Here is a 24,928-nt window from a genome sequence, read left to right as displayed (position 1 = left end):
AGTGCAGCTAATGTGTGCCCTGACCGCTCTTCAGGCATCGCTCTTTGTGATGTCTGGCAAAGGCATGAGGCTGGCTACTGGTCTTGTGTAGACTGTTCCCTAAAGACATCTCTGCAGCTCTTGGTTACCGAGCCCGCGATAGGATTATTTCCACTTTTGTCGGGATTGCAGTGTGGGTTGGTACTGATGGATGAATAAGTCCAAAATCACCATCTCTTCTGCCCCATGGAGCCAGGGGCATAGGAAACTTCATCAAGAGCATGTTAGGGGTCACTGGGTCGGGGTTAGCAATGTAAGAGGTTGTTTGGTCCAGCTCAGGAGCAAGGCTAAATAGCCTGGCAGTATCTGTAGGGTCCATCCTAGTCTTCTATGGACTGTTGCTGATCCTTCTCTGGTGCCTAGGCATATTGGCTTTGTGGGTGTGATGAGGTGGATATTATCTGACCCGATCAACAGGACAAGGTGTACCTTGCTGAAGGACTGCCGAGAGAGGACTTTACTGGATAGGTATGTTCAGTGAGATCTAAACCTTTGGTTTGGAGAGAGGGGTTCTCAAAGCTGACTGTTGCGCCCTTGAGAAGTTGTGGGAGGATGAGGGTCTCCTGCTCTCCTGACAGTTGCCGTTTCAGGCAGTAATATTTTTCTCTCTGCTCAAGTTGTCCGGATTGGCATAATTCTTGAGTGACTTGGATCCATTTCTCAAGAGCACTGGAACCACATTCAGGAGAACCCAACCAACTTGCTTGGCATGAGCAGGGCACACTCCTCTGTTAGTGACTTGAATTGGGGAAGCTTCTTGCTGGGACACATGATGAAGCACGTATAGATGTACAGTATCCCACCCCAATCAAAACATGACTTATTCAGGATACACTCTCCAGGCAGGTGGGCATAGCCACATGGCCAGCAACATTTGCCATCTTTAATCCATTCCCCTCTTGTTTTTGGATTCTCCCTTGATTTTCGGGTACGTAGTGATGTAGTGTTCACTGCTGTTACAGTAAATACAGTGGATAGTGAACTTCATACGGGTTTCAGTAACAGGAGTTACCACTGATCGAGTGTTCTCTGCACTCATGGATTCAGGGTGGTCTGCACCTTGATAGATGTTGGTGGTCTGACCCTTGGACATGGACTTCTGGCTCTCTCTACTGTTGCTCTGCACCGGTTCTTGATGGTAGCGCTGGACTGCTTTGAGAGTCTGCTAGAGGTTCTCTGCTGCTGGGCCTTGTCTTGAAGCCCCCTTGATATATACCTCATTAGCTTGCTGAGATGTCTAACAACATGAGAACTGCAGTTCAACTCATAGCCAGAGGAACTTCCAAGGATAGCAGCATGCTCATCAGCAGATGGACTCGTAAAGCGAAGCTCTGGAACCCCTAAGAGTCACCAACCTTCACATCTTGGGCAGTGAGGATGGCGGCAATGTCACTTTGAGCGAGTTGATGAGGTTGGGCATATTGGTGCTGGAATCCCTGATTGCCAGCTGTATAGGGTGATGAGTGATGATGGCAGAACTGGCCAATCATCTGTGTTTCAGGGACCTTGAGGTGTTCCAGTAGGGCATGATACTTGTATTTCTCAGTCTGCTGTGGATGAGCGTCGAAGAGGTTGTCCAGTGTCCGTTTTAGATTTACAAAGTCATTTTCCCTATCAGTGGTGAAATCTGGTAAGGTGGGTTTGGGAGCATCATACAGTGGCTGAGGGGGACTTGCATTGGCTGACCTGGAGCAGGGGCTGGTTGAAAGCATGCTGGCTGACCTTGAGCAGGTGCTGGTTGCGAGTAGACCAGTTGGCCTTGAGCTTGGACTCTCTCTAGCAGCAGAGGTAGGGCTTGAGGGAGAGTACGATCTGGTGGCTTAGCTGGTAGGTTAACTGTCTGTTAGGTTGGGCCGTTAAGTCCACTGTACCACTGTGGGCCTGCATGGTGGGTCAGATGTCCATCTTGCTTGAGTTGGAGAGATTTTGGTTTCTGCTGTAGTTGCAGTGTTCCACTCTGCTGAACTGCTGCCTGTTGCACCCCCTTTTCTGCTGTCCAAGGGATGCAGTCTGGATAGGTTGAAAGGATCTGTCACTGCTCCTCGGTGTTCTCCACAGGGCAGGTTGCTGATCTGAAAACCTGGCTGAGGCTGACGGTGTATGTAGTTGGAACAACTTGTATGTGGTGAAGGCGCCCTATACTAAGGATAACATGTTAGGACTGCTAGAACCTTGTGGTTGGGGTTTACCCAGTTGTAGGACTTTAGGGTCCAAGTGGGGAGCCCCTAGCATTGGACAGACCACTCTCTGAAGGGGATTGTCTTTGTGACCTAGAGTAGAGTTACCTACTAGGTGAGGAAGAGGATTGGGAAGAGGATTGTCTCTTGGAGTTTGGGGGCCCATCTTGAGGTCCAGCCTCTAGCAAAACTTGAAATGAGACATAGGACTTTGCCGTGGGCTTTGAAAGGGGCACCTGGCATACACCCGGGAGGCAGTTCCAAAATGAATACACAAATTTTTCATCCGATGCAAACTTCTCCTACTGGGGTAACCCAGGCCAGATAATCGAATCCCCTCAATTTCTGCCCGCATTTTAAGACCCGCCCACCCAAACTTGTGATTTGTTTGGATAGTTGTCTGTCTGAAGAGGACCCTTCCCAGAACAACTTTGTTTTCCCTTTTTGAAGTTACCAATAGTCTGTCATTGATACCAGACCTAGTCAGTGATGTTGCTTAGGTCTGGGTTTCTGAGACTAGCCGGATGGTGGCTTGCGCTCTACTCAATTAATACTTTAAATAGCTTGAACTATAAAGCAATAAATGACTTTAATAATAATCATAACAAATACCTTAGTCACGCCACCATCACACCAAGCATGGAGAAGCACATGGAGTGACAAGAACTACAAAAACAACAACAGCCCACAACCCTGAATGCAAGGCTCACTATGTTAGGGAGTGAACACTGTTTATAATAAGGGTTACATGGAGAAAATCGGACCTCTCTGAAATGAAAATGGATGGCCCTCCGTTCAGCAAAATATATTTTACCTAAACCTTTTACCTAAACAAGTGTCCCTCCTCTATAGCCAAGACGATAATAAAAAATGAAGTGGATAGCAGACAACATGTCTACAATTTACATTCACTTCTTGGACAGAGCAGGGCCTTAGCTATGCCGTTTTATAAACGTTTGATAGCGCACAGGGCTGTGGGCCAGAAGGTAGTATAAGCATTGCATTAATCTATCACCGTATTTGCAGGTCCGAGAAAAACAGCCTTTAATAAACATTTCATGCAATTCTACGTCATTCTACATATTAGCAGAATAATTTCTAATTCCACACAAATTACCGAAATTACAGGCTAGGAAGGGACAGAGAGATAGGCCTATGTGTACATCTTATCATATTTCTCCAATGCCAAATCAGTGTGTCTTGTCCCTGTTTACAAAAAATGACATCTGTGACGTCATTAGGACTCTGAGCATGATACTTTAAAAAGTTAGGCCTACCTTTCCACCCCAGACAGAGTAGGTCTACCGACACAGAAAAACCTAAGCTTTAACTGCTGGCTACTCTTCTTCTGTGGCTTAACCTAATGAGAGAAGATAACAAGTGTTTCCCTAAACGCTGTCTGGGTTTGAACATCTTCTGTTGTACAGAAAGTGAATAGCTTAATCAATTGATAGTGACAGAATTAGATTACTTCCCAAGCAAAGTACATTTTTTGTCTCCTCAGCTAAAGGAGGTTGTAACTCAGTCTCTGACTATGGTTACATGCACACAATAATGCAAATAATTTGGTGAAAACATTTATGTGCTTTGCAAGAAGAGCGATTTCCCTAATATTCCTGTTTAAATGCACACATCTGAAATCAGGCTACTTGATGGCTCTTTGATAAATGCAGAAAATCGACAATCACAATAAACGTTCTACCACAGCGACCATGTTATTTTTGGGAAGCATATTTGATTCTGAGTTCGGATGTGAAAGCTACTTCTAACATGCTGACCAGACCGCTCCCGTTGCAAAATAAATGTACACATAAATGTTATTCAATCATTGCACACACACTGCTCACACGGGTCACTGAGCGTCTGCACAGCCAGGCGCTAAAAAATAACTTGGTTCTATTTGTGACGTTTGAGGCGCTGCAAGTCCTGCCTCTCCCATCTCCTCATTGGTTTTTAGGAGCATATACCCACGTGGGTGATTGAAAGAGGTCCAAACTGTCCAGTTGGTGGTGGTAATGCACCTTAAATTTGGTTGTCAACCGCCATATAAAGTCCAAAGAAGAAGAAGGCTGAAGGAGGAGAGATTACTAGAAATTAACTCGGTTTACCCTTTTGTCGGAGTTGAGGACCTTGTGCATTGTAGTAATGGCAACTCAATGTTTATATCACAGGGCAAATTAGCTAGCAACGGCAAGCTATCTAGCTAAATTACCTTAAATGTTTAATGCTTTTCGACCTGTCCCCAAATTAATATAGTTGGTTCAGAGTTCGGTTTGAAATTCAACCTGCGTGTCCTGATGGCGTCTGGTGTGGGTGGACAAAATCAACATGCGCGACCGCAATGTAAGACGTAATCATTCAGTTGTTCCAAACTCTCTTCACTCGTGCTAAAGAGGGAGGCTCGCTCAGATAGTGCTGGCACCTGTGCAGATTAAATACACCACTGGAACGTCGATTAAGGTGTTTACATGTCCCAATAATTCTAAAGATTGCTCAGAAAACCAGGTGCTTTAATCGGCATATTCTTACTTCGATTTTGACTTTACGCGATTAAGATAAGCAGAGTAAGGTGTATACATGACAATTGAATAATCTGCCTACTGCAATAATCAGTTTAATATCGAAATATTACTGTGCATGTAAACATAATCAATGTCAAAGATACTAAACAATGATATCCCCATATGCATCGGTGACATGTCTGTCCCGGGTATTTTAGAGCTGGTTTCTTGCATAAAACATTGGGGACCAAAGCGCTGTTATAGATCACTTTATATAATCAGATCTGTTTTATTTCCTTCAAAAACAAGGGGTAGGCCTGTGCTTTTTGCAATTTATTTAATAAAAGGTAGGCCTATGGCATACCCTTTCAAACCCCCTCAATTATAGTCTTGGCTTTCCCTTAACAGCCCTTCACTGACACGGAGGTTGGCTATTTAAAGAGTGCATGGTGGGTGGAGGAATTGGTCAAGAAAACTATGGATATAGCAGCCCATAGCCAGATTTCATCTGTCAAACAGGTTGACCTGTAGTAAGAAATAGGCTCCAACACAAAGCCCTCTTGTTATTAGTAAAGTCTAATTAAAATGAAGATGGTTGAAAGTAATTCAGCCAACTTGAATATGCCTACTTTCAGAACAATGAACTGTCCATTTCCGATTTTCAAGTTTCAGCACCACAATGTAAGTTACTAGAATCTGGCTTATTGTGAGGTCAATAACTTTGAGACAGTGCCTTCAGAAAGTATTCACACCCCTTGACATTTTCCACATTTTTATTGTGTTGCAGTCAGAATTGAAAATTGATTAAACTGAGATGTTGTGTCACTGGCCTTACAGACAATACCCCATAAACCAAGTGGAATTATGTTTTTAGATTTTTTTTTACAAATGAATTACAAAAAAAAGAAACATCTTGAGTCAATAAGCAATCAACTTCTTTGTTATGGCAACCCTAAATAAATTCAGGTGTAACAATGTGCTTAATAAGTCACATAATAAGTTGCATGGACCCACTTTGAAAATATCTTATGTTCAGAACCTTTAATTATGCATTCATTGGGGTTTCACACATCTTTCACCCTTGAGTCATTCATGCAAAATCAAAGTTTTCTGTGAAATACCATGAGAACATTTTGTTTAGTCACCAATACATCAGCTAGGGTCACAATTTTGTACCCCTTTTTTGTGATATCCAATTGGTAGTTACAATCTTGTCCCATCACTACAACTCCCATATTGACTCAGGAGAGGCGAATGTCAAGAGTCATGCGTCCTCCAGAACATGACCCTGCCAAGCCGCACCAATGTGTTGGAGGAAACATACTGGTGGCTGAAGTCAGCGTGCATGCAGCCGGCCCACCACAAGGAGTCACTAGAGCACAAGGACATCCCGGCTGGCCAAACCCTCCCCTAACCCGGACGACACTGGGCCAATTGTGCGATGCCTCAAAGGTCTCCCAGTGGCGGAATAGAACCCAGGTCTGTAGTGACGGCTTTAGCACTGCGATGCAGTGCCTTAGACCGCTGCGCCACTCGGGAGGCTGATATTTATTCATTTTAACTACCATTTAATCCAATAGGAAAAAATACAAGATACAAATATCAAAACTGTTATTTTTGAAGTGCTGGTTAGAAAGAATAGTAGATAGTAAATATATTTATATATTATATATATATATATATATATAATATATTCCATAAAGTATTTGACAAAAACTTGACATTTATCATTTGAATTCAATGGCAGGTTGTGTACATGTTGAGAAATATGTCAGTCTTAAAGTTTCATCATCCTTACATACGTAAGACAAGTCATCAGAAATAGGGTACGGTAAAGGAGTTGGCAACTGTAAAAATGTAGCACGGTTTTGTATGCCATTTCTGCTCCAGGCAACATTGTACAAGATCACCTTTTCTACATGACTTGTCAACTGATACAGCATCGCCTGTATGTCCGCTTAAAATTCATCAGTTTACAGTGTATCAATGAAATGCATCAGTTTACAGTGTATCAATGAAATTCTGATAATGAGTGGAATATTGTTATATACAACCCAGGTATTTCAGCAGTGCATTGTACACTACACTATAATTCCAAATGGTAGTACATAGAGTGACTGTTTCCACTTTGTCTTATTGAAGCACACTGGCTGATGGAGAATGATGACCTAGTATTTACAGCCACATCCGTTCAAGGATTTGGTTTTGCCTTCCAACATAAAAATATGTCAAAAATATAGAAATGGACAGTGTTCAGCACTTATCAAACTATATATACTAGGCACTGCATCATTTTGGTTCAGTAGTTATCAGTTTTGAACAGTTTTTATTACGTGAAATTGATTGTATTAACAACATTTTACATGAAAATCCTATAAAAAGGGAATATTTCATTTTGAAAAGCAGATGCTTAGATTGAATGTGCATTCAAATTGAAAGAGTGATTTGGTGCAATGAACTAACAACTAACTCCCACCCCCAAAAAAATTAAAACAGTGACGATTCCAACGCCCAATACAATCAGGCTAGTGTTAATCAGGCATGAAATGTTCTTGGTCTTGTACAAGGGACTGTTCCCAGTGAGAGTGGGTTAATGGGCCATATACTGTATGCAAGTAGACTTAACTACATCCAGATGGCCTTTAGCCAAAACATATCCTGCTCCATGAACTTCTTGCTTTGGTCGCTATGCAGCATGCCTGATTAAGCACATATACCAACTTCTTTAGAAATGATGCTCTATTCAACACTGCTTTTTTAAACCAACGATTTTGAAATGATGTACTCTTTCAACTACACAAAGAACAAGTTGTAAACACAGGTTCTGCCGGAAGTCACAAGTACAACTCTGTCCGTGTGTGAGGAGTTAACGTGACGTTTTATAGTATGTGGACCACTTTCACCCAACTATTAAGGCCAGGGATGTTTTCTTCAATCCTGTGCTCTGTTCTTGTGCTTCCTTCCAGTCTGGCTCTAAAAGCCACCTCACTCTCTCTCTCCGCCAGACATTCATTATTGTGCGTAGTGCACATTTGGAAAGTTCCCTGTGGTTTCCTAAGGGTAGAATACTATCCCCATCCACCACGAACAAGAAAAGTGGTCAATTATGCACTACAGGCAAATTTAACACCGGTAATTTGATGTAGCTCTGTTCTTCGTCTCTTATCGCCAGTTACAGAGATGCCCAAATCCAAGGCACAGTTGAAAGCAATGTGTGTGCTGGACCAGAGACAGACAGACTGGACGGTTAGCACTAAACAGTTATTTGGGGGAGTCACATTTTTTAAGAAATTATAGTTTTATTAGGAGCCTGTTAGCTGAACAGTGAACAATGAGAGATCTGTAGCTACACGTAGATTTAGGACAATTATTATAGGGATTAGTATAATCATCTGTGTATTACGTTGACATAACCAAAGTAGTGAGTGATCACCAAAAATATGTTGTTATGTCAGCAACATATGAGAAATGTTGTCTCAGAACAGCCTTTGGAGGATGTGCATGTAAAGTTGACAAGAATAGGAGGGAATGGCCAGCAAAGTTAATGAGCAACCTAGACTGGATCTGCTTTGACAGCAACAGAGCTGAAATGGGAACACACAACAGCTAAGACAGAATAATGAAGCGAAAAGGAAAGAATAGTCAATAATGTGGGCGGTCTGTCTGACCAATGCATTATTCACTACAACGCCTACCTACCTAGACTACATGACCAAAAGTATGTGAACATCTCATTCCAAAATCATGGGCATTAATATGGAGTTGGTCCCCCATTTGCTGCTGTAACACTCTTCTGGGAAGGCTTTCCACTAGATGTTGGAACATTGCTGCAGGGACTTGCTTCCATTCAGCCACAAGAGCATTAGTGAGGTTGGCACTGATGTTGGGTGATAAGACCAGGCTCGCAGTCGGCATTCCAATTTTTCCCAAAGTTGTTCAATGGAGTTGAGGTCAGGGCTCTGTGCAGGCCAGTCAAGTTCTTCCACACCGATCTCGACAAATCATTTCTGCATCGACTTTGCTTTGTGCACGGGGGCATTGTCATGCTGAAACAGAAACGGGCCTTCCCCAAACTGTTGCCACAAAGTTGGAAGCACAGAATTGTCTAGAATGTCATTGTATGCTATAGCATTAAGATTTCAATTCACTGGAACTAAGGGGCATAGACTGTCACATGAAAACCATTATTCCTCCTCCATAAAACTTTACAGTTGGCACTATGCATTCGGGCAGGTAGCATTCTCCTGGCATCTGCCAAACCCAGATTCGTTCGTCGGTCTGCCAGATGGCGAAGCATTTCCACCGCTCCAGAGTCCAATGGTGGCGAGCTGTACACGACTCCAGCTGATGTTTGGCATTGCACATGGTGATCTTAGGGCCTATGACGGTGCTACATTGAAAGTCACTGAGCGCTTCAGTAAGGCCATTCTTCTGCCAATGTTTGTCTATGGAGATTTCATGGCTGTGTGCTTGATTTCATAACCTGTCAGCAACCGGTGTGGTTGAAATAGCCGAATCCACTAATTTGAAGGGGTGTCCACATACTTTTGTATATATAGTGTACCTATACCTACCTACCTGTGTACTTCTATTTACTTAGCAGATGTAAGCCATTGCCCTAGGAATTCCAAAAAGGATAAGAGGATACTTTGAGTGATATCTTCCCGTTGAAAATGAAATATGTTTGTTCGGTAATGAATAAAGCATGTGCTCATCAGAGAAGAAGGTGGGGATGCTGAAAAATACTGAAAGAAACATGAGCAAAACATGAATAATTAAACTAAACCTTGACTTGTGAAGTCATTATGTTCTTTTGCAGACGCTTGTATGGCAGTGTGCAGGATGTGTTTATGGTAACATGTTTAGAAAATGTCTTAACCTCTCTCTGCCCTGATGCTAGAGTCAGTAGGTTCTGAGGAACATACAGTGGTTCTCAAGCAGTTATGGTTTTAAAGTGTTGAAAAGTACCTGCCATGTGTAAAACTAACAGAAATGGCTGAACAGAGAATAGTTGAGTCCATCAAAAGACAACACAATTGGCACAATACAGTGTTTAGTCATTTTAGCAGACGCTCTTATCCAGAGCGACTTACAGTAGTGAATGCATACATTTTTATTTTTTTTAATTTTTTTTGTGCTGGCCCCCCGTGGGAATCGAACCCACAACCCTGGCGTTGCACACACCATGCTCTACCAACTGAGCTACAGGGAAGGCTGTGTTGTATAGAAGAATCAATAGGACATTTCTGTGGACAGAAAACTGGCGAGAGAGTTGAATTAGTCAAAGTGCATCGACACCCCAAAAAAAGAACTTGCTTTGCTGAGGGGATTTCTATTTTGCTGATAAGCCCAGCATTGCATTGTCATTAAAAGGTGCTTTTAATTCGTTTAGAGGATTGGACCAATTTCATTTAACCATCAAAAATCCCCCCACCCACTGCGACACATTCGTTGTTAAAATGCGACCGCTAAAACATATCTGAGACCAAAGTGTTTTTGATATATGTTGTTCTTGAACCGTCATTACTGAGCAGATACATCCAGCACTGATATCAGTCATTGGACAGTACAGACTCTGATTAAATCTCAATTACAGATAATCCCTGTGGTGGCTGATAATGGAATTTCAGATGCAGGGAACTTGGCAATCAATGTGGAATGGTCACCATCAGAGAGTTCTGAGAGCTCTTAAAGACATGGAATGAAATTGGATTAGAGCAACAGTTACAACAATAAATCAGGATAATGAAAACAGGGCCGAGTCAATTTAAGGAAAATGTAATCTCCATTGGCTAATCATGCACCATCCTTATCGTAACATTTACAATATGGTTGAATACTCACCTGATTTATTGTAGTTGTTTAGGTTAAGCTAAATATTGATTGTTATTAGGTGGGACTTGTGAAGCAAAAGTCAAAACTTTACATCTTCATCATTCTTCTTCTTCTTCACGCTACTCCTCTTACACCATTTAAGCTATAAACGCAATTAAAACTTTAAAACGTGTGGACCGGTCTGGATTGATTTGCTTACATTTACATTTTTATATATTTTTTGTCCATTCTAAAGCTCCCCATTGTGACATCATGGCTACAACATTCACTGTAAACAATGTCACTTTTGACACAAATCAGGTACTTTGGCAAATTGCCCAAGAAGTTAGACAAAAGGTTAGAACGTATGACATCTTGGTCTACTTCCCTACAGTGGTTTAGAGTAAGTACAAATTATTTAAAGTACTACTTGAGTCTGTTTTTGGGGTTAACTTTACTACATTCCTAAAGAAAAAATGCACTTTTTACTCCATACATTTTTCCTGACACCCCAATTTTTTCATTACATTTTCAATGCTTAGCAGGACAGGAAAATGGTCCAATTCACCCACGAATCAAGATAACACCACTGATCCTCCCTACTGCCTCTGAACTGGCAGACTCACAAAACCCAAATGCTTCATTTGTAAATTATGTCTGAGTGATGGAGTGTGGCCCTGGCTATCCGTGAAGAAAAAAAATACATTTGTGCCATCTAGTTTGTTTAATATAAGGAATTTGAAAGGATTTATACTTTTACTTTAACTTCTGATACTTAAGTATATTTTAGCAATTACATTTACTTTTGATACTTAAGTACATTTAAAGCATAATATTTTTATACTTAACTCAAGTAGTATTTTACTGTGTGACTTTCACTTTTACTTGAGTCATTTTCTATTAAAGTACAGCGCATTCGGAAAGTATTCAGACCCCTTGACTTTTTACATATTTGTTTTTACTCTACAGCCTTATTTAAAAAAAATAATAATTCCCGCCTCATCAATCTATACACAATACCCCATAATGACAAAGAAAAAACACATTTTTAGAAATGTTTGCAAATGTATTAAACAAAAAAAATATATATATATCACATTTACATAACTTTTCAGACCCTTAACTCAGTACTTTGTTGAAACACCTTTTTTCTGTGATTACAGCCTTGAGTCTTCTTGGATATGCTTCTTGGACAAGCTTGGCACACCTGTATTTGAGGAGTTTCTCCCATTGTTCTCTGGAGATTCTCTCATGCTATGTCAGGTTGGATAGGAAGTGTTGCTGCACAGCTATTTTTAGGTCTCTCCAGAGATGTTTGATCGGGTTCAAGTCCGGGCTCTGGCTGGGCCACTCAAAGAGATTCAGAGACTTGTCCCAAAGCCACTCCTGTGTTGTCTTGGCTGGGTGCTTAGGGTCGTTGTCCTGTTGGAAGGTGAACCTTCGCTCCAGTCTGAGGTCCTGAGGGCTCTGGAGCAGGTTTTCATCAAGGATTTCTCTGTACTTTGCACCGTTCATCTTTGCCTTGATCCTGACTAGTTTCCCAGTCCTTGCCACTGAAAAAAATCCCCACAGCATTATACTGCCACCACCATGCTTCACCGTAGGGATGATTCCAGGTTTCCTCCAGATGTAACGCTTGGCATTCAGGCCAAAGAGTTCAATGGTTTCATCAGACCAGAGAATCTTATTTCCTATGGTCTGAGAGTCTTTAGGTGCCTTTTGGCAAACTCCAAGCAGGCTGTCATGTGCATTTTACTGAAGAGTGGCTTCTGTCTGGCCACTCTACCATAAAGGCCTGATTGGTGGAGTGCTGCAGAGATGGTTGTCCTTCTAGAAGGTTCTCCAATCTCCACAGAGGAACTCTAGAGCTCTGTCAGAGTGAACATCAGGTTCTTGGTCACCTCCCTGACCAAAGTCCTTCCCCCCCCAATTGCTCAGTTTGGCCTGGTGGCCTACTCTAGGAAGAGTCTTGGTGGTTCCAAACTTCTTCCGCTTAAGAATGATGGAGGCCACAGTGTCCTTGGGGACCTTCAATGCTGCATACATTTTATTGGGCACGTGCACTGAATACAACAGGTGTAGATTATACTGTGAAATGCTTACTTACGAGCATGATCCCAACAATGCAGAGATAAAAAGTAAGAAAAATATTTGCAAAATTAAAAGGAGATAGTAACACAATAAAAATAATAACGTGGCTATAATGTGCAGGAGTACGAGGTAGTTGAGGTAATGGAGTTAATACAGTATATTCATGTACATATGGTAAATGTGAATAGGCAATTGGGAATATATAATGAACAGAGTAGCAGCAGCATATGTGAGGTCTGAAAGTGTGTCTATATGTAAGTGTGTGCCGTCAATATGCATGTGTGTGTGTGTGTGTGTGTGTGTGTGTGTGTGTGTGTGTGTGTGTGTGTGTGTGTGTGTGTGTGTGTGTGTGTGTGTGTGTGTGTGTGTGTGTGTGTGTGTGTAAAGTCAAGTGAGTGTGCATAGAGTCAGTGCAAGAGAGACAGTGCAAAAAAAATTGATAAATAAATACATAATAAAGGGGGTCAATGCCAATAGTCCAGGTAGCCATTTGATTAATGTGGTGATTTGGTGTAGCAGGCCAGTGGGAAAGTCACCAACCCAATCAGTCATGATCAACAAATTGAGAAATACATGATATTGGGCAGACAGACACAGTTCCCGCTCTGCAGACTGCAGATCGAAGAATATGCTTTTATTTCTCTAACAGTATCTATTAACTAATTCACTGGCATGTTCCTCAGATTCTAACCTTTGTAAAGCAATCCAAGTCTGTTTGCTTCGGAAACATTCCACATTGATATGAAGTAGAGAACTAATTCACATATTAGAATGAAGTATGTATTTTTATTGATGAGTGCACTATTATGGAAGATCAATCAATATTTTTTTTATGTTATTTTATCAGGTAAGTTGAGTGAGAACACATTCCCATCGAGGGACTGACCAGGGCCAACCCTGCTTAGCTTCAGAAGCAAGCCAGCAGTGGGATGCAGGGTGGTATGCTGCTGGCTAAGCCCTGATTTAACAACTCATGTATATTCTACAAATGTTCTGCAATTATGTATTTTCTACAAAAGAGCATACACTTATGATGAGCAATTCCCTGATAGTACAACATGGAGAAAAATCTAGAATAACGCGTGAAGCAGAAACCAAATCTCACATGTACTGGTGTTGCACCCTTATGAAAGCCATTGACCTGGATTACTCAACATTCATCTGCAAAAAATGCATAAAATATAAATCTTAACCGCTGAAGACCGAGGTTGTGGAAGAGGGAACCTCCAAAGCAAATAAATAGTCTAATATAGACATGATCATATACAGTTGAAGTCGGAAGTTTACACACACTTAGGTTGGAGTCATTAAAACTCGTTTTTCAACCACTCCACAAATTTCTTGTTAACAAACTATAGTTTTTGCAAGTCGGTTAGGACATCTACTTTGTGCAATGACACAAGTCATTTTTCCAACAATTGTTAACAGACAGATTATTTCACTTATAATTCACTGTCACAATTCCATTGGGTCAGAGGTTTACATACACTAAGTTGACTGTGCCTTTAAATAGCTTGGAAAATTCCAGAAAATGATGTCATAGCTTCAGAAGCTTCTGATAGGCTAATTTACATCATTTGAGTCAATTGGAGGTGTACCTGTCGATGTATTTCAAGGCCTACCTTCAAACTCAGTGCCTCTTTCCTTAACATCATGGGAAAATCAAAAGAAATCAGCCAAGACCTCAGAAAATTGTAGACCTCCACAAGTCTGGTTCATCCTTGGGAGCAATTTCCAAACGCCTGAAGGTACCACATTCATCTGTATAAACAGTAGTACTCAAGTATAAACACCATGGGACCACACAGCCGTCATACCGCTCAGGAAGGAGACACGTTCTGTCTCCTAGAGATGAACTTACTTTGGTGCGAAAAGTGCAAATCAATCCCAGAACAACAGCAAAGGACCTTGTGAAGATGCTGGAGGAAGCAGGTACAAAAGTATCTATATCCACAGTAAAACGAGTCCTACATTGACATAACCTGAAAGGCCGTTCAGCAAGAAAGAAGCCACTGCTCCAAAACCGGCATAAAAAAGCAGACTACGGTTTGCAACTGCACATGGGGACAAATATCGTACTTTTTGGAGAAATGTCCTCTGGTCTGATGAAACAAAAATAGAACTGTTTGGCCATAATGACCATCGTTATGTTTGGAGGAAAAAGGGGGAGGTTTGCAAGCCGAAGAACACCATCCCAACCGTGAAACACGGGGGTGGCCGCATCATGTTGTGGGTGTGCTTTGCTGCAGGAGGGACTGGTGCACTTCACAAAATATATGGCATCATGAGGGAGAAAAATTAGGTGGAAATATTGAAGCAACATCTCAAGACATCAGTCAGGAAGTTAAAGCTTGGTCGCAAATGGGTCTTCCAAATGGACAATGACCCCAAGCATTCTTCCAAAGTTGTGGCAAAATGGCTTAAGGACAAAGTCAAGGTATTGGAGTGGCCATCACAAAGCCCTGACCTCAATCCTATAGAAAATTTGTGGGCAGAACTGAAAAAGCGTGTGCGAGCTAGGAGGCCTACAAACCTGACCCAGTTACACTAGCTCTGTCAGGAGGAATGGGGCAAAATTCACCCAACTTATTGTGGGAAGCTTGTGGAAGGCAACCCAAAACGTTTGAACAAGTTAAACAATTTTAAGGCAATGCTACCAAATACTAATTGAGTGTATGTAAACGTCTGACCCATTGGGAATGTGATGAAAGAAATAAAAGCTGAAATAAATCATTGTCTCTACTATTATTCTGACATTTCACATTCTTAAAATAAAGTGGTGACCCTAACTGACCTAAGACAGGGAATTTTTACTGGGATTAAATGTCAGGAATTGTGAAAAACTGAGTTTAAATGTATTTGGCTAAGGTGTATGTAAATTTCCGACTTCAACTGTAGTTTTGAAGGCCTCTCTACAGGGCTTCCCTATACGGAGGGCAGGCTGTGCCTGGGACGTAATGGTGGACTGAATCAGCTATGAAGAGTCAGGCAGTGCTGGAATGAAACACTAATTAAGAAATGCAGTCGTGTGTGCAGGCGGAACTAGTCCTAGCTCTGCTCGCAGCATGTCAATGAAGGCTGGCTTACCTCTCTGTGATCAGGTAGCTCACCATGCCAGGATCTAATTAGACCATCTATCTGCAAAGGGAATGAGATTACAGGACAGTGCTGGGCACTGCGCTGCATTCGTTACGTGTCGCAGTAAAGGCAGGCGTGTAGGTCATAGCTAAGTCATTACGTCTATTCAAATTGGTCAAACTCTGACACAGCGTATTAATAGAACAATAAAAAAAGACAACATCAAGCAGATAGCTGCTAATCGTGTTATATTCTGTAGCTGTTCCACTGAAGATTGTTTTTATTACACTAACGACCAGAAAACCACTTCATGGTAGATGGATGAAGAAGTGTTTTTATCAGTATCTTTTCACAGTTTATCTCGTCTCCAAATGGCCATATTCAAAGTTGAATCCACTCCTATGCTAACGTACTGTCAGATGGCCCAGGTCATCCAACAAAACTGACACCCAGGATGTATTGAAGATTCTGACTGGGTCAGCCAAGAAACGCTGGCGAAGCACTAACATTCATCATGCCAAGGTGGCATCCGGATCAGCCTGTATCAGTCATTTCCTATAACCCATTGGACAGTACCACATCTTCTCACCTGGAAATTGATATGCTGCAGGAGAGTTGATGATCAGATCCAAGGAAATTGTGTTTTCATGTTTTTTTCTAACAAAAGAATGGACTTTTCAAGACTGCAATATGTGTCAACAGTTAAGCACAGCTGCAACTATCAGTGTACTACATGTGATGAATAGCAATATGTTATATAATCTAGCTATAATAGCTACAGCCTTGGGGGGTCAACAGTAACAATGAACCATCAACCTTCAGGGCCCCAATGTCAGTGTGCAGGTCTGCCCATTGAGTCTGTAGTGATAGGATTAGCTAAGAGCCTACAGGGCCACACTGCAAGTAGCCCAATGTCATTGTGAGAGAGCCTGACAGCCTCTGGCTTTGTCCCAGATGGCACCCTATTCGCTATTTAGTGCACTACTTTTTATCGGGGCCCTTGTCAAAAGTACCGCACTAAATAGGGAATAGGGTGCCATTTGGGACGAAGCCTCTGATTCCTCTGCTCCTCGGGACACACTGAAAGGATCCTCACAATGCCAAGGAAGCCAGGCCAGCCAAAATAAGACAAATCTATCAGTCTGCCTGGAATAATGCAGTGTGTGGCAAGGCCAGCGAGCCGCTGTGGAGGTCAGTGTTCCTGTTGGCTTCCTGTCTGTGGGAGACGGCTGAGCAGATCTGGATTGGAATCTCTGATGCAGGCCGGTGGAAAACGTGAACCCCCCCATGGATCCCCGTTCCTTTTCTTTTGGTGGCTGTGTGACACACATCACAGTTTCCTCAAAGGTTTTCTTCTTACATTGGATTTTTCCAACAGAACTGAGCGCTAGGACCGTAGGACCCGACTACTTGGCTGTGATGACGTGTACAGTACAATATCAAGTAAGACACAAGGAACGGCTGATTCAATAAAAGTCTATTTTATTGTAGTGCTCTTCGGTTCCAACATATTTAAGAGGAAGGAGAATGGAACATTTATAACGAACAGTTATTACTCAATACTATCGTCTTTAGACATTATGAAAACTGTCAACTAGCAAAATGTGTTTAGTTATACAAATACTTCATATTTATATAATTTCAAAAAATATAAATATATTTTCCCCCAAAGTAACTACAGTTTGCTGGTTAGCACTATGTAAATGAATTGCAGGTTATGAATGTTAAAAATATAACAATGCTTATGGTGGCCTGTTATTTTGGAACTTAGATCATACTGCATGTTAATAATAGGTAAACATTGTGACAGCCCCACCCTATTTCTGATGTATTTGATACATTTACTATACACAAATAATATAAATATAATATCATATAATATAATACTATCTAGTACCCTACTTCACCCATATACCCACTTACTTTAGACTCTCTGTGGAGAATATGGCCTCAACAAGCCCACGTCATGCCGGACTATCCTTCACATGCATCTCATACAAAGGCATATACAAATCATACAAAGCCATTGTCCACTATTCTACTGCTATAGCTTATATATCCACTGTTCTGAAAACCTAAGGGAAATAGCCACTAACTTAGCAACCATATACATTAGAATTTCCATTATCAAATGTATTATTAAAAAAAGGAAATAAGTGCTTTGGGGGAATGTCCTTCTTGTGAGACTTTAGCTCAGATACTGTCCATTTGAAATGTTCATTCCATTGCATGGGCTCCTCTTGATGTTCAGAGTCTCTTGGCCTATCAAGTGAGGATAGAGGCGGGACTTCATTGAGCGTCGTTGACTGTTCCCAGTTGGCTGGTGTTCTTCCTCATCATCTTCCTCCTCCTCAGCGCTGGATGTGTTGCCATTGACCTCAGAGTCCAGATCATTTCTGTTGGGCTCGGGGAAGCTGTCATTCAGATACTCAATTTCCTCTACACAAGGTGGCTCATCATCCTCGAAGCAGCTGGAGAGAGGAGAGGAGAGGAGAGGAGAGGAGAGGAGAGGAGAGGAGAGGAGAGGAGAGGAGAGGAGAGGAGAGGAGAGGAGAGGAGAGGAGAGGAGAGGAGAGGAGAGGAGAGGAGAGGAGAGGAGAGGAGAGGAGAGGGTCAGTTAACCAAAGGAAATGGATGGCTTAATGAAGGGAGTGGAGCGGAGTACAGTAAATCAATAACTACCGTTTTGGTGATTAACACCACCAAAAGCTTCCATACATTTCCATCTCCTCTTACACACTGTGACATGTCAGTTCTACCACCTTGCTTCACAGCACAGTCATAGTTCCCCAGTCATTTCCAGTGAGCCTGAGCTCATTGACATCCATGGCACGAGCCACAGACTCAGGCTGTAACTCATTCATATCCTTCGAGGGGTTATTACAGACAGAAGCAGGGTCTGAGTACTGCAAAGCGAGCATACACTGTAGTAAATGCTGGGTTTGGATTGGATATGTTATCATTGAGATGTCTGATAAGACAACACAGTATGTAGTGTTGGGAAAAACGCCACTACTTCCTCAATATCAGAAACGTTGTGTCCAAAAACCACATTAGTGTAATGCTGTTTGAGATTATACTAGTTGCAATGCAAGCTGAGGTAATGCTGCTGGATTGGTGTCTGTGCGTCATTGGAGGTTCCTAAGAGGAGGAAGGGGAGGAACATCCTACTCAGTGATTTTCAGAAAAATAAAATAGTGAAACATAGATAAAACTATACTATATTCACATACCGCCAAATAACTGATTAAAACAAACATTTTTGCAATGACGGTCTAGAGTAGCCTCAACAGCACCCTCCAGGGTAGCACCTCCTCTGGGTACATTGACTTCAATACAAAACCTAGGAGGCTCGTGGTTCTCACCCCTTTCCATAGACTCACAAAGTAATTATCACAGTAATTATCCGTACGACATCCTCCAACCTATCAGAGCTCTTGCAGTATGAACTAACATTTTGTCCATCCAATCAAATGATCAGAGAATGAATCTAGTACTGAAAGCATAAGCTACAGCTAGGTAGCACTGCAGTGCATAAAGGAGAAGAAAAACCAAGGAGAAGCAGCAGAGAGAGAGAGAGAGAGAGAGAGAGAGAGAGAGAGAGAGAGAGAGAGAGAGAGAGAGAGAGAGAGAGAGAGAGAATATGCACCATATCGTGACAAATTCTGAATCCAGTTGCGTCTTGTGAACATACAGTCTGTGATATTGGGATTACTTCGAATATCACACATGGACATTTCCTATGACCGGATTAGGACTCATTCAATATCCTGAGATATATGATATCCTATTTTCTCTCATCATGTTGACAAATACTGACTGTATAGGTCGCATATCTGTGTTTTCTCAGCACATTCAAGATATGAAGCGATATTGTTTCCAGATATGCTTCTCTTGGCTCAGGTCCATATCCGGATCTTGATATGCTTTTTGATATGCTGAAAATAAGGACGATTTCTGATGGATTTCTGAGTTTTCAGCACATTATCAGTAATTTGACAAACATGAAATCCATATTTTTCTTTCATGCACAAATAAATTCTCGATTCCCTCCGGGTATCACACATGGTATGGCTGGATATTGACTCATTAAATATCCTGAGATAGGCCTATGTGGACATCTTATTTTCTTTATAAGATTATAAGTACTGACAGTAGGCCTACATAAACTCAGTAAAAAAAGAAACTGCCTTTTTCAGGACCCTGTCTTTCAAAGATAATTCGTAAAAATCCAAATAACTTCACAGATCTTCATTGGGTTTAACACTGTTTCCCATGCTTGTTCGATGAACCATAAATAATTAATGAACATGCATTTGTGGAACAATCGTTAAGACACTAACAGCTTACAGAGACGGTAGGTAATTAAGGTCACAGTTATGAAAACTTAGGACACTAAAGAGGCCTTTCTACTGACTCTGGAAAAACACCAAAAGAAAGATGCCCAGGGTCCTTGTTCATCTGCATGAACGTGCCTTAGGCATGCTGCAAGGAGGCATGAGGACTGCAGATGTGGCCAGGGCAATAAATTGCAATGTCCGTACTGTGAGACGCCTAAGATAGCACTACAGGGAGACAGGACAGACAGCTGATCATCCTCGTAGTGGCAGACCACGTGTAACAACACCTGCACAGGATTGGTACATCCGAACATCACACCTGCGGGACAGGTACAGGATGGCAACAAAAACTGCCTGAGTTACACCAGGAACGCACAATCCCTTCATCAGTGCTCAGACTGTCCGCAATAGGCTGAGAGAGGCTGGACTGAGGTCTTGTAGGCCTATTGTAAGGCAGGTCCTCACCAGACATCATCGGCAACAACATCACCGCTGGACCAGACAGGACTGGCAAAAAGTGCTCTTCACTGACGAGTCTCTGTTTTGTCTCACCAGGGGTGATAGTCGGAATCGAGTTTATCGTCGAAGGAATGAGCGTTACACCGAGGCCTGTACTCTGGAGCGGGATATATTTGGAGGTGGAGGGTCCGTCATGGTCTGGGGCGGTGTGTCACAGCATCATCGGACTGAGCTTGTTGTCATTGCAGGCAATCTCAATGCTGTGCGTTACAGGGAAGACATCCTCCTCCCTCATGTGGTACCTACCCATCCTGCGTGCTCATCCTGACATGACCATCCAGCATGACAATGCCATGTCTGTGGAACTTCTTCAGTTTATGTCTCAGTTGCTGAACCTTGTTATGTTCATACAAATATTTACACATGTTAAGTTTGCTGAAAATAAACACAGTTGACAGTGAGAGGACGTTTCTTTTTTTGCTGAGTTTAGTAAATCTTCTCAGCACATACAATGCATATGCTCTTGACTAAGGTCCATATCAGGATCTTGATATACATTTTGATATTCTAAATAAGGACAATTTCTGATGAGTTTTGAGGCTAGCTAAATAATTTGACAAATATTAAATCCATATCATTCTTTCAGACACTAGTGTCACGGCTTCCACCGAAGTCGGCTCCTCTCCTTGTTCGGGCTGCGTTCGACGTCACCGGCTTTCTAGCCATCGCCACTCCATTTCTCATATGTCCATTTGTTTTATCTTGTTCCATTACACACCTGGTTTTCATTCCATAATCACACTGCATGTATTTAGTCCTCTGTTCCCCTCCATGTCTTTGTGTGTAATTGTTTATTGTTATGTGGATATTGTCAGGCAACATACTTTTGCTATGTTCCGTGTTTTTGGCACGTTATTGTTTTTATGTGCTGTCATTTTTGGACTGGAATTAAAGTGCGCCTGTTTACTACACTCTACTCTCCTGCACCTGACTTTGCCTCCCGTACACACCCCTAACAACTAGCTATACTTTCAGTATTCCCTCCGGATAAAGTTGCACACAAACCAAAAGCTAAAAGCACTGTAACTGATAGAATTGCAATAAGAATCACACATTTTCTGTTTTGAATTTGGGCACCACAAATGAGTGTGCAAACGGTGGGTGCTCAAATTGACAACTGGAAAAACAAAGAAGTGAGAAGCTGTACAGAAATGATCTCAAAGAATTTACCTCTAAAGTGAGTAACTAATTTGAGATGTTTAATTTATTTTAGTCACTAGATTGAAGAACGTTAGCTAAATCCAGTAGGGCTAGTTAATTAGCTAACTAGCTAGCTAATAAATAATGAAATTGCCTTCCCTTCAGGATTTATTATTTTACCCCCAAAGAGACCTTTAAAAACGTCTAGGTGTATTTTGTATTCCTGGTTAATATAAGCTAACTAATTTATAGCTTGGCTAGCTAGCTTATTCCAGTTAGTTTTCTCATCATGAATGAAGCAGGTAGAGTAGCTATACTATATATACAAAAGTGTATGGACACCCCTTAAAATTAGTGGCTTTTTCAGCCACACGTGTTGCTGACAGGTGTACAAAATTGAGCACACAGCCTTGCAATCTCCACAGGTAAAATAATTTGGGAGCTGGACATTTCATAATTTGGATTCAACCCATTTTTATCAGAAATACAAGGATTAATATTACATATCGTGTAAGGATATCTAATGAAATTATATGTTTTTATATATGATCAGGTGATGACTACAGATATGATACATTTCTGAAAATATGCCTAAGTATAAAGGCTTAGGTAATAGATACACTACACCTGCTCGTTGAACATCTCATTCCAAAATCATGGGCATTAATATGGAGTTGGTCCCCCCCTTTGCTACTATAACAGCCTCCACTCTTCTGGGAAGGCTTTACACTAAATGTTGGAACATTGCTGTGGGGACTTGCTATAGCAGTAAAGGGGGGACCAACTCCATATTAGTGTCAGATATCTGGAAACATATCGATAAATATATTCACTGATGTTGACCTTTTTCGCAGTGTTTGTTGTATTGTTTTCTTCTTAGTTTACCTTTCACTTACTTAGCTAATGCAGCTAATTTAGCCTACTCAATAACCTGACCCAAATAGAGAGGAATGCTATTTATGTTAGTTAGCTTGCTAAGGCTATCCAACACTACAACTCTTTCAAATCAAGGTAATCTTTCGAATTTATACATTTATTGCCACCGGGGATTACCGGTGTAAGAGCTAAACTGCTTGCTGTACACTGTACTGCGTGATTGCACACATGGATTGGATTGTGGGTTTACTAATGTGTTAGTTCTAGTTTGTTGGCTACAATGTTAATATGGTGACAACGATGTCGGCTGTGTAGCGGTTAGCGGTTATGGTATGAAGGTTTGGCTTGGAGAGGTCTTTGTGCCTGGTCACAGACAGCTGTTGGTTAGAGGAGGAGAGCGCATAGAATTTTACAATGAGTGAATGGATGATTCAGTATGTGGCTGCTGAAAGTAAACTGTGTGTGCCAGTGATCAGGGGTGTATTCATTTAGCTAATTCTGTTGCAAAATGTTTCTTAAACGGAAGCAAACCGAACGAAACAGGGAGGAAGCTACCTGAATTTGTCCAATAGAAACTAATGATTAATCAAATTAAACCAAACAAAAGAACATTTGCAAATAAATATAGAAAATAGTATCACAATAAATACCAATAACGAGGCTATATACAAGGAGTACCGTAGAGAGTCAGTGCAAAAAAGGGTAAATGCAAATAATCTGTGTAGCCATTTGATTAACTGTTCAGCAGTCTTATGGCTTGGGGGTAGAAGCTGTTCAGGAGCCTTTTAGTCCCAGACTTTCCACTCCGGTACCGCTTGTTGTGCGGTAGCAGAGTGAACTGTCTATGGCTTGGGGGGTTGGGTCTATGACAATTTTCAGGGCCTTCCTCTGACACCTACTGGTATAGTGGTCTGGATGGCAGGGAGCCCCGCCCCAGTGATGTACTGGGCCACCCACACCACCCTCTGTAGCGCCTTGCAGTCGGATGCCAAGTAGTTGCCATACCAAGCGGTGATGCAGCAAGTCAATATGCGCTCAATGGTGCAGCTGTAGAACCTTTTGAGGATATGAAGGCCCATGCCAAACCTTTTCAGCCTCCTGAGGGGGGAAGAGGCCTTGTCGTATCTCATTCACATCTAAGTTGGTGTGTTCGGACCATGTTAATTCCTTAGTAATGTGGAAACCAATGAACTTGAAGCTCTCGACCCGCTCCACTATAACCCTGTCGATGTGGATGGGGGCGTGCTAGGCCATTATGTTCCTGTAATCCACAACCAGCTCCTTTGTCTTGCTGACATTGTGGGAGAGATTTCTGTCCCGGCACCACACTGCCAGGTCACTGACTTCCTCCCGATAGGTTGTATCAGCCTCGTCGTCGGTGATCAGGCCTACCACCGTCGTGTCATCAGCAAATGTATTAATGATGGTGTTGGAGTTGTGTGCGGCCACGCAGTCGTGGGTGAACAGGGGGTACAGGAGGGGACAAAGCACACACTCCAGCTGCAGAGGGAGGTGTTTAGTCCTGAGTTTAGGATGAGCTTGGAGGGCACTATGGTGTTGAAAGCTATGCTGTACTCAATGAACAGCACTCTCACATAGTTGTTCCTTTTGTCCAGATGGGAGAGTGCAGTGGGAAGTGCAATAGCGTCACCTGTGGATCTACTGAGGCAGTATGCAAATTGGAGTGGGTCCAGGATGTCTGGGATGTTGGTGTTGTCATGGCCATGACCAGCCTATCAAAGCATTTCACGACTACAGATGTGACTGCTACAGATGTTGCTACACCTCAGATCAGCTAGATGCAGGCAAGAGTCACCTTCATTACTCCAATATGTCTCTCGACCTGTGCACCTACATTATAAACTTTCATTCATAGGCTAGGTAACCTCATGATGGGTATAGGGCAAATTTGAGTATCATGTAGTAGCCTAAACCTATCAATGTTACATTGACCTGGGTGAATGGAATATGAATGACAGTATGCTGTCCAATAGAAATACGGCCATGCTCATTAAATAAATAAAAAATACATATCCTCCCTCATCTGGAATGGAACAACCTGCTACTGCTGTGAATGTAAACAACACTACCTGTCAAGTTATTCCCATTTTGTAATGCCCACATTAATGCATGCAGAAGCCCATGGTAATCGCTAATGCATAGGCAAATTGTGTTGGCAAAAGTGTGTGTGCAGGCAAATTGTCATTTCTGTGCCGGTTGTAAAGGTGCCAATTGACTCCACCAGCAGTTCAGATGTGTGAAGGATGCTGTGACCTTCAGATAGCCCAACCCTTGATTGACAGCAAACATAAAGCCCTTCTACACTAATCAGATTAGAACACACTGGGATCCA

At 41.9% G+C, this 24,928-nt stretch overlaps 1 protein-coding gene across 1 annotated transcript in view; it reads right to left on the bottom strand.

The window, feature by feature from the left end:
• Window positions 1–17,165: 17,165 nt before the first annotated feature.
• The window catches only part of agbl1 (AGBL carboxypeptidase 1), a 149,881-nt gene continuing 142,118 nt past the window's right edge, over window positions 17,166–24,928 (bottom strand). Inside the window, exon 24 of the mRNA XM_014124437.2 lies at window positions 17,166–18,171. Coding sequence (XP_013979912.2) covers window positions 17,889–18,171 — 283 coding nt within the window. The 3' untranslated portion in view covers window positions 17,166–17,888. The remainder of the gene's footprint in view (window positions 18,172–24,928) is intronic.

Source organism: Salmo salar, chromosome ssa10 (assembly GCF_905237065.1).
Source record: "Salmo salar chromosome ssa10, Ssal_v3.1, whole genome shotgun sequence".
NCBI classification, from domain to species: domain Eukaryota; kingdom Metazoa; phylum Chordata; class Actinopteri; order Salmoniformes; family Salmonidae; genus Salmo; species Salmo salar.
Note: the sequence above shows the minus strand (reverse complement) of the source record. Positions and strands in the feature narration are given on the sequence as shown.